The 13,483-nt window shown below is 45.0% G+C and overlaps 1 protein-coding gene across 2 annotated transcripts in view; it reads left to right on the forward strand.

Moving 5' to 3' along the window:
- The first annotated feature begins 805 nt into the window (after window positions 1–805).
- The window catches only part of CIZ1 (CDKN1A interacting zinc finger protein 1), a 43,385-nt gene continuing 30,707 nt past the window's right edge, over window positions 806–13,483 (forward strand). For both annotated transcript variants that reach the window (XM_054997920.1, XM_054997921.1), the window contains exons 1-2: window positions 806–1,119; window positions 7,813–7,928. In XM_054997920.1, the coding sequence (XP_054853895.1) occupies window positions 1,031–1,119; window positions 7,813–7,928 (205 nt within the window). In that variant the 5' untranslated portion in view covers window positions 806–1,030. The remainder of the gene's footprint in view (window positions 1,120–7,812; window positions 7,929–13,483) is intronic.

A 13,483-nucleotide genomic window follows, 5' to 3' on the forward strand; every position in this document is an offset into this window, starting at 1 on the left:
AAGTACGATAGCCTTAGATTTGGCATTATAGCTTCTAGGGAGAATTCAGGCTTGATTTGATCTAGTACCCGCTTATATGGCCATCCATCGTATCTGCAAAACCCTCCTCCAGCACACTTCAAATGAATCAATTTTCTTCCTGTCAGCTTTCTTCACCATCCCCTATTCCTAAATAGCAATTCCTAAACAGCAAATCTAAGGTTGTTGTTTTTTAACATACTCTTCTCCAAAACCAGGGGCTTTATTTTGCAGGAGATTATTTAGATACATTTTCATTTCCCTCCCTTTCAAAACCAGTAGCTTTATGCTAGTTTCCAAATTTGCTGCTACCATGATACTCTGTTGTATCTGTTTTTATTGCATGTTCTGTCGATCTAAATCGAACGTTGTTATATTATTATCATTATTATTACCATCAGCATCATTATCATTATTATTATATGTTGACGGGTATATTTAAAAAGAAGTCCGAGCTGTACAGTTTAAGAATGGTTATTTAGGAATAACAAATTTAGGAGTTACTATTTAGGAATAGCAACTTTAAAATAAAGTCTCAGATTTTGGAAAAGAAGAAGGGCACGCTTCGTTTTGGGAGGAAAAAATGCCCATCGACTCACGCACGTCTGGAACTACTCTTGTAAATTATGAAAGTCGTGATTTGCCCAAGGGGAAAGGGCGCCCCTCCGCTTGGAAAGAAAAGGCTGTGCAGAAGGGGTGTGTGTGTTGCGTGTGCGTGTGTGAGAGATTCGCCTGCAGCAGGTGGAAGGGGTGGGGACACCTCCGCGCACTGCCCCCTCGAGCATCTCGTGATCGCCAGGGCTGACCCCGGGGGCAAGGCGGAAAGCGGACGGCTTCGGCAGGAATGAATGGAGTCCTGCAGCCGGAGCGGCGGCGGCAGTGGCGGCTGCAGCAGAAGCCGTGCGAGGCAGCTGCTGCGGGGCTGCGTTGAAGCCGCCCCGGATCCGCCGCCGTTTGCACCGGGCTGCGCTTTTGTCTCCGGATCCGTGCGGCTCCCCGGGGCTCCTTAGCCATGTTCAACCAGCAGCAGTTCCAGCAGCAATTGCTGCAGCTCCAGCACCTCCTCCAGCACCACCCGCCGCAGCAGCAGCAGGCAGGCCGGTAAGCCCCTCTAATCGAGGCCGGGGATCGCGGGCCTACCTGGGTGGAGAGCCAAAGCGTCGCCCTTTCAAACATCCCCGAGCCATCCGTTCTATATTATGGGGCGGCTACGGAAGTTTGCGACTCATTTTGGACCTGTTTTTAAGGGCAGGGATTCTCTTTGGTCCATTTTTAGGCTTTGGGGTCCGGATCAGCTTTTGCTCTGAGACCCACAACCTCGGAACTTCTACTTGTTATATGCCAGGATGTGAGAATCTGTAAAATTATGACCTGTTATTTTAAACTGGGAGAGGGGGCACATGGTACAACATAAATGTTTTTAAAAGCGTGTTTTCTATGTAGCAGGGGAAGTTTTAAACGGCGGTTCTGATAGATGAATTTCTGATTTAGATATTAGAAAAGAGCAAGAGTCCAGTAGCACTTATAAGACTAACAGAATTTGTGGTAAGGTCTGAGCTTTCGTGAGTCACAGCTCACTTCTTCAGATTCCTGAAGAAGTGAGCTGTGACACATGAAAGCGCATTCCCAACCACAAATGTTGTTAGTTTTATAGGTGCTACTGGACTCTTGCTCTTTTCTACTGCTACAGACAGACTAACACGGCTACCCATCTTGATCTGATTCAGATATTGTCATCAAATTGGACTTTTGCCACACTGTGTGTTGTATCAGTTTCCTTAAATCGTTGCCAAATCGTTTTGTAATGTCTCACATGAAATGAAGGTTGTGGGGGGAAACCACCGGAAAGACCTCCATGGGGGCAGCTAGTTTGTTCATATATTTTCATCCACCAAGGATGTCCTTCCTCCAAAGAACAGGACAGAATATGTGGCTCCCTTCCTCACAACAACCCTGTAAGAGAGGTTAGTCTGAGAGAGAGACCTTGTGAGGATCATCCTGTGAAGCTTAAGGCGGAAAGGAGATTTGAACTCTGTTCTCCCTTGTCCAAATTTGACACCTTATCCACTGTACCACGCTGGCCTGCTTTTTCAACTTCACGTAATTCAAATTAAGTGGATTTGTTTCATCTGAGAATTGTTGGGTGGTGTGCTATAAAAGCTCTAACATCCAATCCAACCAGAATGTCTCCTGTGCAGTGAATGTGCTGTCATAGAGCTGTCTTTCATTTCTGTGTGCAGACAGCTTGCTGGGGGATTGGGCCCTTAGACTGGAGATTGAATTTCTTTTGAGATATTGAATGGCATCTTGGAAAGAGCAAAGCTGTTCATTGCTGAATCTCTAAGGGATGGGGCATGCGCGTGCGCGTGCGCGCGCACGTGTGTGCCATAAAAGAGTTTTTCTTTGAAACTTGCTTGTAACTTGCTGGCATTGAGGACTTGAGAGTTGGTAGCAATGCTTACTAAATTTAAATCTTCCTTAAAAATACATCATACTAGCTGAAATCCAAAGAACTGTTCAGCTAGTACGTTGGGCTTTGGGGCTTGCATCTTGAAGAGAACTTCTTCCCCTATATGGCTGATGGAGACCTGGTAGTGTTTTTAACAGTATACGGCTTGGTGTAAGGGCCTTCTTACTCAAAAGGTGGTGGTAGTGGAGTAAAAATAAATAGCTGCAATAGCGGCTCCTTGGCTTTTTCTACTGTAACATCATTTATTTTGGGCTACCTTATACACTTCTGCATTAAGTTTATCCTAAACTTTCTTAATCCCATCATTGAAATGCCCCTTTAAAAATGATTTTACCTCCAGAAAATGCTCAAACCTACACTTCAATAATCCTCCAGGGAAAGCCGCAGGGCCCTCATCTGTGCCTTTTGCTGTGCAGAGCTAGTGCACAGATGTGATGTCACATGGGCACTCTTCATTGATCTTGACCTTCCACCTTTTCCACTAACTTAGGAGTGGAACTACAAGTGACAAAAGGCACAGGTTGGACACTTGTCAGCTTCCCTCAAGTTTTGATGGGAAATGTAGGCAGCTTGGCGGAATGTTGGACAAGTGACACTTGAAAAGTCCGTTGGACAGCAGTCGGAGAGCCAAGCTGCAAGACTAGGACGCCTACATTTCCCATCAAAACTTGAGGGAAGCTGACAAGTGTCCAACCTGTGCCTTTTGTCACTTGTAGTTCCACTCTCAGTCTACGTGGATTCCTGTTCAGTTCTTCTAACTAGGGGTCAGCAACTGGGGCCTCCCTGGGCCAAATCCAACTTCCCTGATTGAACTGCCATTTTACTGGTTGGGTATTATAACACTGGCTCATCATCTTTAACTGTTGGCCAAGATGTCCAAACCCTAATATGTTATAGGTATGTTTTTCCTGGTTGGATGTTGGACTTCTGAACTCTGATCTATTCAGAACACTGCCTTGGGTTGCCCATGAGGAAAACTGCTTTGAGACAGAGAAGTTACCTGCCATGGGAGCAGTCTTCTCAAGCAGGTTCTAGTGAACATTTAAGCTTCTCTGGCCTTACTAAGATAATTTGGCAACTGTCAATTCAGCCTTGAGTTGTGGAGGTGTACGTGTAATAGGATATTGTCTATTAGACAAACACATTTTGTTTCTGTGGCAGGGTTGATGTATTATAACTCAGGGCTGGATAAATCCCAGGCGCCATGGTGCCTAGAAATTTCATTGAGACGCCTACTATTTTGAGCAGTCATTTACTGTAAGTGCCTCTTGATTATTCTCAGTAAAAGTACAAAGCTTATTTAGGTGAGGGATAGAGGATAGCTTTTTGTCGGGGTTGCCAGCCTCCAGGTGGGGGCTGGAGATTTCCCAGAATTATAACTAATCTCCAGATATTGGGTATAAGTTCCCTTGGAGAAAATGACTTCCTTGGAGAGTGGACTCTATGGCATTATGCCCTGCTGAGATTATACCCTGCTGAGATTCCACCCCAAATCCTACCCTCCCCTGGCTCTACTCCCAATCGCCAGGAATTTTCCAACTCAGAGTTGGCAACTCTACTTTTTATTGTGATGGCGGCCAGGATTACTACACATTTATTTATATGTTTTATTTGAATGTATTTACATTATTTATAGTTTGCATTTCTCACTGAAAACTCAAGGCGGATTACACAGCATAGGTTAATATAACGTAACATTAAAAAACACTGCAACAGGAATTACAGAAATTTTAATACAAGCAGAAGCTGATATAGAGCTAATGATAGTGCTGAAACAAAGCATAAGCGATTTAACATGACCTATTAATGCTCTTTTAAAAGGTCAAGAAACTGTGAAGAGTTTAGGATTAGGTTTTGTGGTAGCAATAAAAAAGTAAGGTCTTCAAAATATAAAACCCTGAAGGCTGAAAAATAAGTCTGGCTTCTAAATTTTGGGGGGTGGCTTGTAAAACTGAAGAAAGTTTGTGAGTCACGGCTCACTTTTTCAGCTCACTTCTTCAGGTACCTGAAGAAGTGAGCTGTGGCTCATGAAAGCTCATACCCTACCACAAATTTTGTTAGTCTTATAGGTGCTACTGGACTCTTGCTCTTTTCTACTGCTACAGACAGACTAACACAGCTACCCATCGAGGACTTCCGGTTAGGTGGGGTTACCCATCTTGATCTACCATTTACGGAGTATTGTGATACAGGATGCAGTGTGGAGTGGGTTCTTCAGTGGGCAAAAGAACAAATCAGAGAAAGAGCTGAGCCTCTGGGAGAGAATGAAGGAACAATAGATAAATACCCTCCCCACCCCTGAAACAGTGCACTGAGTTCTCTTGAACAGTTGTTTTACTGAAATCTGAGAACGCAGACTCCCAAGGAAGGTTTCAGTAAACACCTTCGCATACATGAGCTTGTAAGTAGATAGATTTGTTGTATTTATGGTCTGTTCCTTGTATATAATCCTTCCAGCCACCTTGTAAGAGAGTTTGGTATTCTTTAATCCCATCTTTTGGAGGCAGGACTGGGGGCTAAGTGACTTGCCAAAGGCCATTCAGTGAGCTCTAGGTGAAGGGGGGGATTCAAACCCTGATTCACAGAACAGCCTCCTTAGTAAGAAGCCTCCCTCCATTAGCATTCCACACCCTGGGAAACTCTTACAGGATGACGCAGCCCAAACCCACCTTCCTGAGTAGATATAAATTACCTGCCAACTTCTTTTCCACACTGTGACACTGAGAAATCTCTGTCTTTTGGTGCTACACCTCTGAAGATGCCAGTCACAGCTGCTGGCGAAACGTCAGGAACTATAATGCCAAGACCACGGCTATACAGCCCGGAAAATCCACAACAACCATCGTTCTCCAGCTGTGAAAGCCTTCGACAATACAGCCTCTTAGTAACTTTGCCACACTGCATTCTAAAATGCTGCTTAACTAGTAGCTTTGGTTTGGTTTTTTTTCTTGGTGTTTCTAGTGAACATGATATCCAGCTACTATCAGTCTGTTTCCCACAATCTCCTGGTCCTTTGAGTGGAACACACAATTTCTATATATCATCGACAGCATCACTGAGGGAATAGCTGGGAATTGATAACCCAGAAAAAAAACCAGACCAGAAAGAGAAGAGGGAGCAGGCGGGCACTTCTCCATCCTCTCCCCGAGGAGCACTTGCATGGAATTTTAATATCATTTGCACTGGGGGAGGTAGTCACAATAGGAGTCAATTTTGGCTGAAATTCAGGATAAAAAATATACATACATACATACATAAACACAACTTTCAAAAGGGTGCAAATGATATTAAAATTCCATGCAAGTGCTCCTTGGGGAGGGGACAGAGAAGTGCCCACCTGCTCCCTTTTCTCTTTCTGGTCTTGCTGATGGAAGAAGTTCTCGGTTGGAGCTGGGCACCATGGAAGAGAGCCTGACTGCTTCTTCCCCCTCTGATAAAGCATGTGCGATCCTAACATTTCTGCACTATTTTCAGTTTCCATTGAGGCAATAAACCTGTGACTGGCCTGTACCACTTCAGATGACAGGTGGAGACTCATTTAATGGAATGCTTCTCCATGCAAACAACAAAAAAATCCATACAGGTAGAAAACTGGCATTTCTGGAAGAAGGGTTCTAGCCTAGCCTTGCCCGTGACATGCTTGTTTTCTGTGTGCCTGGACTGGGGAGAAGAGGTTGTATGAAGATGCATTCAAATTCACATACCAGCCAAGAGAAGATCTTTTATTTAGAGACTGAAGTGGCTGAATATAACTTTCTGAAACAGTTGCCATAAGTTTGTGAGGTAAAAATTTTACAGAATGCCTCCGAAAAAGGCAAGGGAACAGGTTGAAGGTGACAGGACTGGGGCTGCGGTAATTTCAGGGGCAGATCAATTAGAAGTCTGATTGAGACGGCTAAATTAGCACGGCAAGAAAAACAAAGAAAACGAAAAAGTTTCAGGTGGGTAGCCGTGTTGATCTAAAGATTTTGCAATTAAAAGGAAGAAGGAAAGAGACCTAGAGATCCTTGAATTAAAAGAACAAGAAAAAGAGCAGGAAGCTCAAAGAACTCATGAGTTACAGTTCCTTCCGTCTGAAGCAATACAGCTAGGGCTGCAACGGAGAGTAACTCTAGCCTTTTGCTTCAGTGTCTACTGTCCAGAGGGCAAAAGGAGGGCATAGGCGCTAATGGTGATAGTGCGAGAGTCTGGCATTAGTCAAGGAAGTATCAATGACAGCAGAAGGAGTCAGTTGAGAATTCCGGTTGGCTGGAGTGGCGTTATGTGACTTGGGGGGGGGGAACAGAGGCCAGGCCTCCCCAAGGGTTATGTACACAAAGGGAAGGAGACGGGGGGCCAAACTACAAGTGACGCCTGACACAGGTTGGACACTTGTCAGCTTTCCTCAAGTTTTGATGGGAAATGTAGGCATCTTGGCGGAATGTTGGACAAGTGACAGTTGAAAAGTCCGTTGGACAGCAGTCGGAGAGCCAAGATCCAAGACCAGGATGCCTACATTTCCCATCAAAACTTGAGGGAAGCTGACAAGTGTCCAACCTGTGTCATTCGTCACTTGTAGTTTGGCCCTTAATTCCACGAGGTGGGGCGGGAGGTGAGGAAGATACGTTAGGTGCTCGTGCGGGCAAGCCAGGCAGGAAGGCTAGACCTCCAGGCTTTGCAGTTCCGGGGTCAACCGTTGAATAGCTTTGTCTGTCACTTGGTCCACGAGAAACGATGGGTGATAAAACATTTTTAAATTGGTGATTTGCTGGAAGACCACCTGAGAGATCCATACCTTGACTTCCATGGAAGAAAGGCAGGGTATAATTGTAGTGGTGTGGGATCAGCCCTCCATGCAAAGAAGGCACTGGGAGTTTCCGCGCTCCAGGTTCCCCAACCAACGTGCCTCTTTTTCTCTCATTCACAACGCTGTGAATGATCATCCCATGCGCAAGATGGTAGGATTCATGCCTGCAAAATGAAACAGAAAGATTGGGAGTGTAGGGAGACAGTTGTGGCTATCAGCCAGTGCTGGGGAATGGGCCTTTGCAAATGCTCAAGATCATGTCCCGCAGCCTTGATTTTGATGTCTCTGAGTGTTGTCATTTATTTGGGTGCCTTATAAGCAGCCTCAAGTACCATTTCCATTAGAAAAGCAGCATAGGAAACCTATATTCTCACACCTGCTGTTCAAGAGAGGCTTGCTCCAGTGCTACGGTGCCCAAAGCCAGTCCTGATCTTGTGTTGCTTGAAAAGGAAGTGGGCTTACTCTGTCCTCAGGAAGGAGATTTCCTTGTTGCCTTGTCCCTTATGTGGAAACGTGTTTTTTCCCCCCTCCTCCCTAGGGGCGTGACATCACCCCAGCAGCAGTCGATGCTGAACTTGCGAGCCGCCAATCAAGCGTCACTCCTCAATGCCAACCCGATGCTTCAGCGAGCCCTGCTTGTGCAGCAGATGCAAGGTACAGATTGCCGCCCGCCTTTATGCTTCTTTCGTTTCTTCCTTTGGCTTGAGATGAATTGGTGAAGCCTTGCACACTAAAATGTTTGGGAATGCTATCCCCACCCAAGTATATTTGCTACACTGACAGTATTTACATACTGGTGTTCTGTAAAGTGTCCCCCTAGGTGTTTAAAAATATTTACACAGCTAAAAATCCGAAGTCTTATAACTTAAACAAATGAAAAATTGAAGTCATCGCTGCAGTGGATCATCTGAATGAAGGCTCAATGGACTGAACTGAAACAACAGAGGTTCCAGAAGCGGAGACAAGGCGTGATTCCATTAGAGCCTCTCCAGGCAAGGAATTCTCTTAAGGGACACTGTAGAAAAGATCCTCAGCTTTGTGGAGGGCATTCTGACCTCTGTAATTGATAGTTATCTGGTTGGGTCTTGGTTGATGGCAAATCCCGGGGGGGGGGGCTTTTTGAAGAGCTGCTTTTCCAGTTTACTGCGCTAAGTCGTACAACTAGTAAATCATTTGATGGAGAGCAGGGGAAGATCCTGTACTTAGCAACTGTCTGTGGATGAGAGTCTCTCTACACAAGACATCTTACACGCGGCGCTCAAGTGACTTACTTTCTGTGTGGTCTTATATTCGAGTGTACTCTGTCTCCATAGTAGTGCATGATTATTCACAATGGGAGAACAAGTGTACAACCTTTCACTTGAGTGTAAGATGTCTTCTGTAGAGAGACTCTGAGATTATCTGAGAATCTTTGCTGTGCCAACAATTCTACAACGACTGGAAATCAGCAGGGCTCGCTCCGTGCAATTTCTCAGTGGAGTCTATGGAATAGGCCTACCATAAGGGATTTTGATGTGCCTTGTGTGTTTTCTCATGTGGAAATGTCAGGCCAAGTAAACCAACCTACTTCAAATACACAACTCATCATTGGGGGTAAATACAAACTAAGATACAAAATATGAACGTATTTGTTTATATGAAACATTCTGGTATGTGTTGCTTTGTTATAATGTAAGGTGTATAGTCAAGATCCAAGATCCTCCTATGCATACAGAATAAGTGTTCCACATGTGCAGAACAATGGGGTCCAAATTAAACATGATTTCTATCTTTGAATGGTTTGCCAATTTTGACTCGGTTCACTAGCCATCCTTTGGGGGAGGAGGCGAGGACAGGGGCTGCTACTTCACAGTGGGCTTTAGAGGAAGTCCTAAGCAGTGTGGCTCTCTCTGTCCCACTGCTTCCAGCCTTCCCCAAGTGTGTGGTCTGACCCTGGCCATGCCTTGTATTCTGTGTGCCAGAAGACTTTAGGAAGGGTTCGTTTCTTGTGCCTAAGAGGGAAGGAATGACCCTCCCCACCCCGCAGTACTCTGTGATATGATGAAAGCGCTGGGTTTCTGGGAAATGATGTTTGCCAGCATGAAATCTACAAAAAATAAAATCTGGATCTGGGTTTCAGGAATCCCCAAAAAATCTAGGTTTCCTGAAATACGAGAAAGATTCTCTGATCCAGTATGGACAGATTAGAGAATCTCAGATTTATCCAGCCATTATTCTTCATGGGGAAACCTTTTGGGGGGATATCTGGGGGGCATTTTTCAAGCAAACTCCACCAATTTTTCAGAGAACCTATTCCTGTCTTCTAAAAACTCCCCAAGTTTCAGGAACATTTGACCCCAGGGTCCAATTCTATGGGCCCCTGGATAAAGTGCCCCCAGCCTCTCTCCATTGTTTCCTGTGGAGGAAATATTTCCAAGTTGGCTCTCAGGCAAAAAAATCACAGAGGCAAGGCTACCACTGCACAAAGGCACACTCCCAAATGCATGCTCAATCTAGAGAAAGCAAAATAGAACCAAACTGAGCCCCCCCCCCCACCAAGTGCCGCCTGAACAAGCTGTCCACAGCCACTCTCCGTTGTTTCCCATGGTGGGGAAAAAGTTAAAGCTGGCTTTCAGGCCAAAAAACACAGGCAAGGCTGCCACTGACTAGAGGCACATTCCCAAGGGCAAGCTCAATCCAGAGAAAGTCCAACAGAACCAAAGTGAAGCAAGGGAATGAAATCTCCCCAGAACTAAAGTGAAGCAAGAGGACCAACATCATACCAGAGAATCATATCAAAACTGAGAATTCCACTTAAACCAAACCAAAGCAAGGGACACTGTTGAAACTTAACCCAACTGAACCAGTGTCACTCACAGAAGCCAGGCTGACAAGGAGAGCTCCTGCACGGATTGGCCACTCACTTTTCCCTCGCTCCCGCCTCTCCCACTTTCCTCTTGGAAAAAATGCAGGAGATGGCAAGGGAAACAGCTAGCCAAGAGGCTGAAGCTGTAATTTCTGGATTTACCTGGACCAGGGTCTCAGATTGGATCTGGGATTCTCTAATTTTATCCGGGAAAGTTGGCTTTAGCCAGATGGGTTAAAATCCAGCTTTTTTCTGAACTCTGGCCACAGATCACACACCTCTAGTCACCGTTCAAGGTCATCTTTGTGGGCCTCTGGTATTTCAGCCAGTTTTTTCCTTCTAAATTTCTTTGAGCATGTTTTTGCAGGAAAACCTCAATCTGGGGGAAAACGCAAATCATCGTTTGCCAGTTTAGAAGTAACATCAAACTAAGGGGAAGGCACGTGGGTACTGGGAGAGCATGCATAGGGTTCCACGGTGCCCACCGGTGGCGAACAATCTCTCGGGGATTCCTGAGGAAAGCCACCTGGAAATCGCCTGCCATCGGCAGGCAGGCTAGGGACATGGATGCAAACACTCCCATGTCCACGGCCAATGATGTCACTTCCAATGCGACCCAGAACCAACGGCATCACGCCAGGGCTGATTCTTTAGGAACTGGCCCAAAACATAGGGACCACAAAGTGTTTTGGACTGATGCTTAAAGAATCAGCCCTGGTGCAGTGCTGTCTCTTCCAGTTGCACCAGAAGTGACATCATCAAATGGTGCCATGCAGAAAGAAGAGGGGTAAGTGCCTGTCACCACCTCCCCACCACCTCCAACTCTTACTAATAGTTGGGGGGACCTGGCAACCCTAAGCATACATAAGATTGGGGCTCATTCATGTAACACCAAACCGTGGCTTGTCATTGTATGTCAACCATCCCACATGCTCCTGTGTGTGTGCTGCCTTTTTCCCATAGGTGAGGATGAGCTACGGATAGTTGGTATGGTCTTACTCAAGCATTTTCTGAAAACTTAAGGAATGTGATAGAACACTGAAATTCTCCTATTTTTATGGGGAAACAGGCAGTAAAAGGCCTATTTGCTTGGATTTATGGGAGGTGATCTTGCTGCACCTAAGTAGCCTGTTAAACACTTTCTGCATTTTGGACTGCGATTTCAGACAGGAGTCTGCAAAAACAGTCTGCATCGATAATCAGTATATTTTAATTCTGGAAACCAGCATGAAACACCTTGAATATACTCTGCCACAGAAGTAACAGATCCATAGGAGTTAGCCATGTTAGTCTATAGTAGCAAAATAGTAGAGTTCAGTAGCACCTTTAAGACTAACCTTATCGTAGCATAAGCTTTCGAGAGCCACAGCTCTCTTTGTCAGATGCATCTGACGAAGAGAGCTGTGGCTCTTGAAAGTTTATGCTATGATCAAGTTGGTTAGTCTTAAAAGTGCTACTGGACTCTCTACAGAAGTAACAATGTTTGAAAAAGCCACTGGTGATTCAAGGAAAGTAGAGAGCTCCTCTTTTGAAAAGGTGCCAGGCTTCCTTAACTGGAACAAAGGGGATGGCCCTACTTTGCCTCTGTGGAGCAGTATGAGAGAGCTTTGAGGGCCACTGGAAAGAATGTTTGGCTACTGAGCCCAGCCAAAATCTATGGCTCTTTTTTCATATATATAAATTATATAATCTCTCACTGAGTTCGGATACAATTGTCAGAAAGTAGTCCCTTTCTTTAAAAAAACCATTTCATGAGTTTTCTTTACACACTACAGCTGTTCTGTGTTATAATTTACATGCTCTTGTATAGCTCGTTTTATATATTGGATAGCAACATTTGCTCTTTGATTTGCTGTCCAGATGTTATGCAATCGATAATCACGTTACGGCTGTAATAAAGAACGATCTGCGCACTGGCTGTTCATCTGAATTTTCCCGGTCACTCAGCAGGGTTTGGGTTACGCTTGAGAATACTTGATGCCCAGGTACTTAGGTATCTGAGGAACATCAGAGTAAATAATTTAGCAGGTGGTGTAACCTGTGGTTTCGGCAGTGGAAACTGGTAATGTGTGTGTGTTTCCCCTATCTAAATGAAGGTGTTCTTTTTAGTGAGCCGACCAGGCATTTTATACTAGAATGGCTGAATCTGCTCTCTGGATTCTTAACCTGTTCTATCCTGTTCTGTGTTCTCTATGCATCCTAGTTGCCATCCCAGCCTTCAGCCTTAGTTCCCTACTCAGAAGTAAATCCCATTCTCTTTGGGGCTTACTTCAAAGCCAATGCGATTAGAGTTTTGAAGCCTTCGCTCACATTGGATCTAGTTACGTCATTCTTTGACATTAGATAGATGCAAGCCCTTAGAAAGGTTGTTTGTATACACTTGGTTTTAGAGACTGGCTTGCAGTGTGGCCTGAAAACAGCCAACAAATTTTAGGCGTAGAATGATAGCTTCATGCCGTGCAGGGCTTTTTTTCAGCTGGAACGCGGTGGAACGGAGTTCCAGCACCTCTTGAAAATGGTCACATGGCCGGTGGCCCCGTCCTCTGATCTCCAGACAGAGGGGAGTTGAGATTGCCCTCCACACCGGAGGGCAATCTGAACTCCCCTCTGTCTGGAGATCAGGGGGTGGGACCACCAGCCATGTGACCATTTTCATCGAGGGCGATTTAAACTTAAAAAAACTCCCCTCTTGTTCCAGCTGACCCAAAGTGACATCATTGTGCAGTCCTGAGTTCCACCACTGAGTTCCACCACCTCTTTGGACAAGGAATGGTTCACATTGAAGAATTCTAAGTAGCATCTTTCTGTGGTTGCTTCTTCATAAGTCCAATTCTTCAGCCTTTTGGAAAGTTATGGCTCTTTTCCCCTCCCCCCCAATTATTTGCTGATTTATGGTAATGGAACAGCACTAATCAATGAATACATTTTTATTTTCTAGGTGAATTGTTTGCGTGTGCTTTGTTTGCCCATGGTCATCGTTCCAGAGGAGTTAGCCGTGTTAGTCTGTAGTTGCAAAATAGTAAAAAGTCCAGTAGCACCTTTAAGACTAACCAACTTTATTGTAGCATAAGCTTTCAAGAACCACAGCTCTCTGACCAAGAGAGCTGTGGTTCTTAAAAGCTTATGCTACAATAAAGTTGGGCTCTTTACTACTTAGCAGGGGTCATTTCGTAGAAAAAGAGCTGGAGGAACTCATTAGCATAACTCATTAGCATACTCATTAGCATATACCATGCCTCTTGCCATCACCGGAAGTGTGTCATTGGCATAACTGATTTGCATATGCCACACCCCCTGACATCACCTATTCTGGCTGTTTTGGACCCAATCCTGGCCATTCAGGGCCGAAATTGGGCCCAAAATG

The sequence above is a fragment of the Eublepharis macularius genome, chromosome 14 (genome assembly GCF_028583425.1).
Source record: "Eublepharis macularius isolate TG4126 chromosome 14, MPM_Emac_v1.0, whole genome shotgun sequence".
NCBI lineage: Eukaryota > Metazoa > Chordata > Lepidosauria > Squamata > Eublepharidae > Eublepharis > Eublepharis macularius.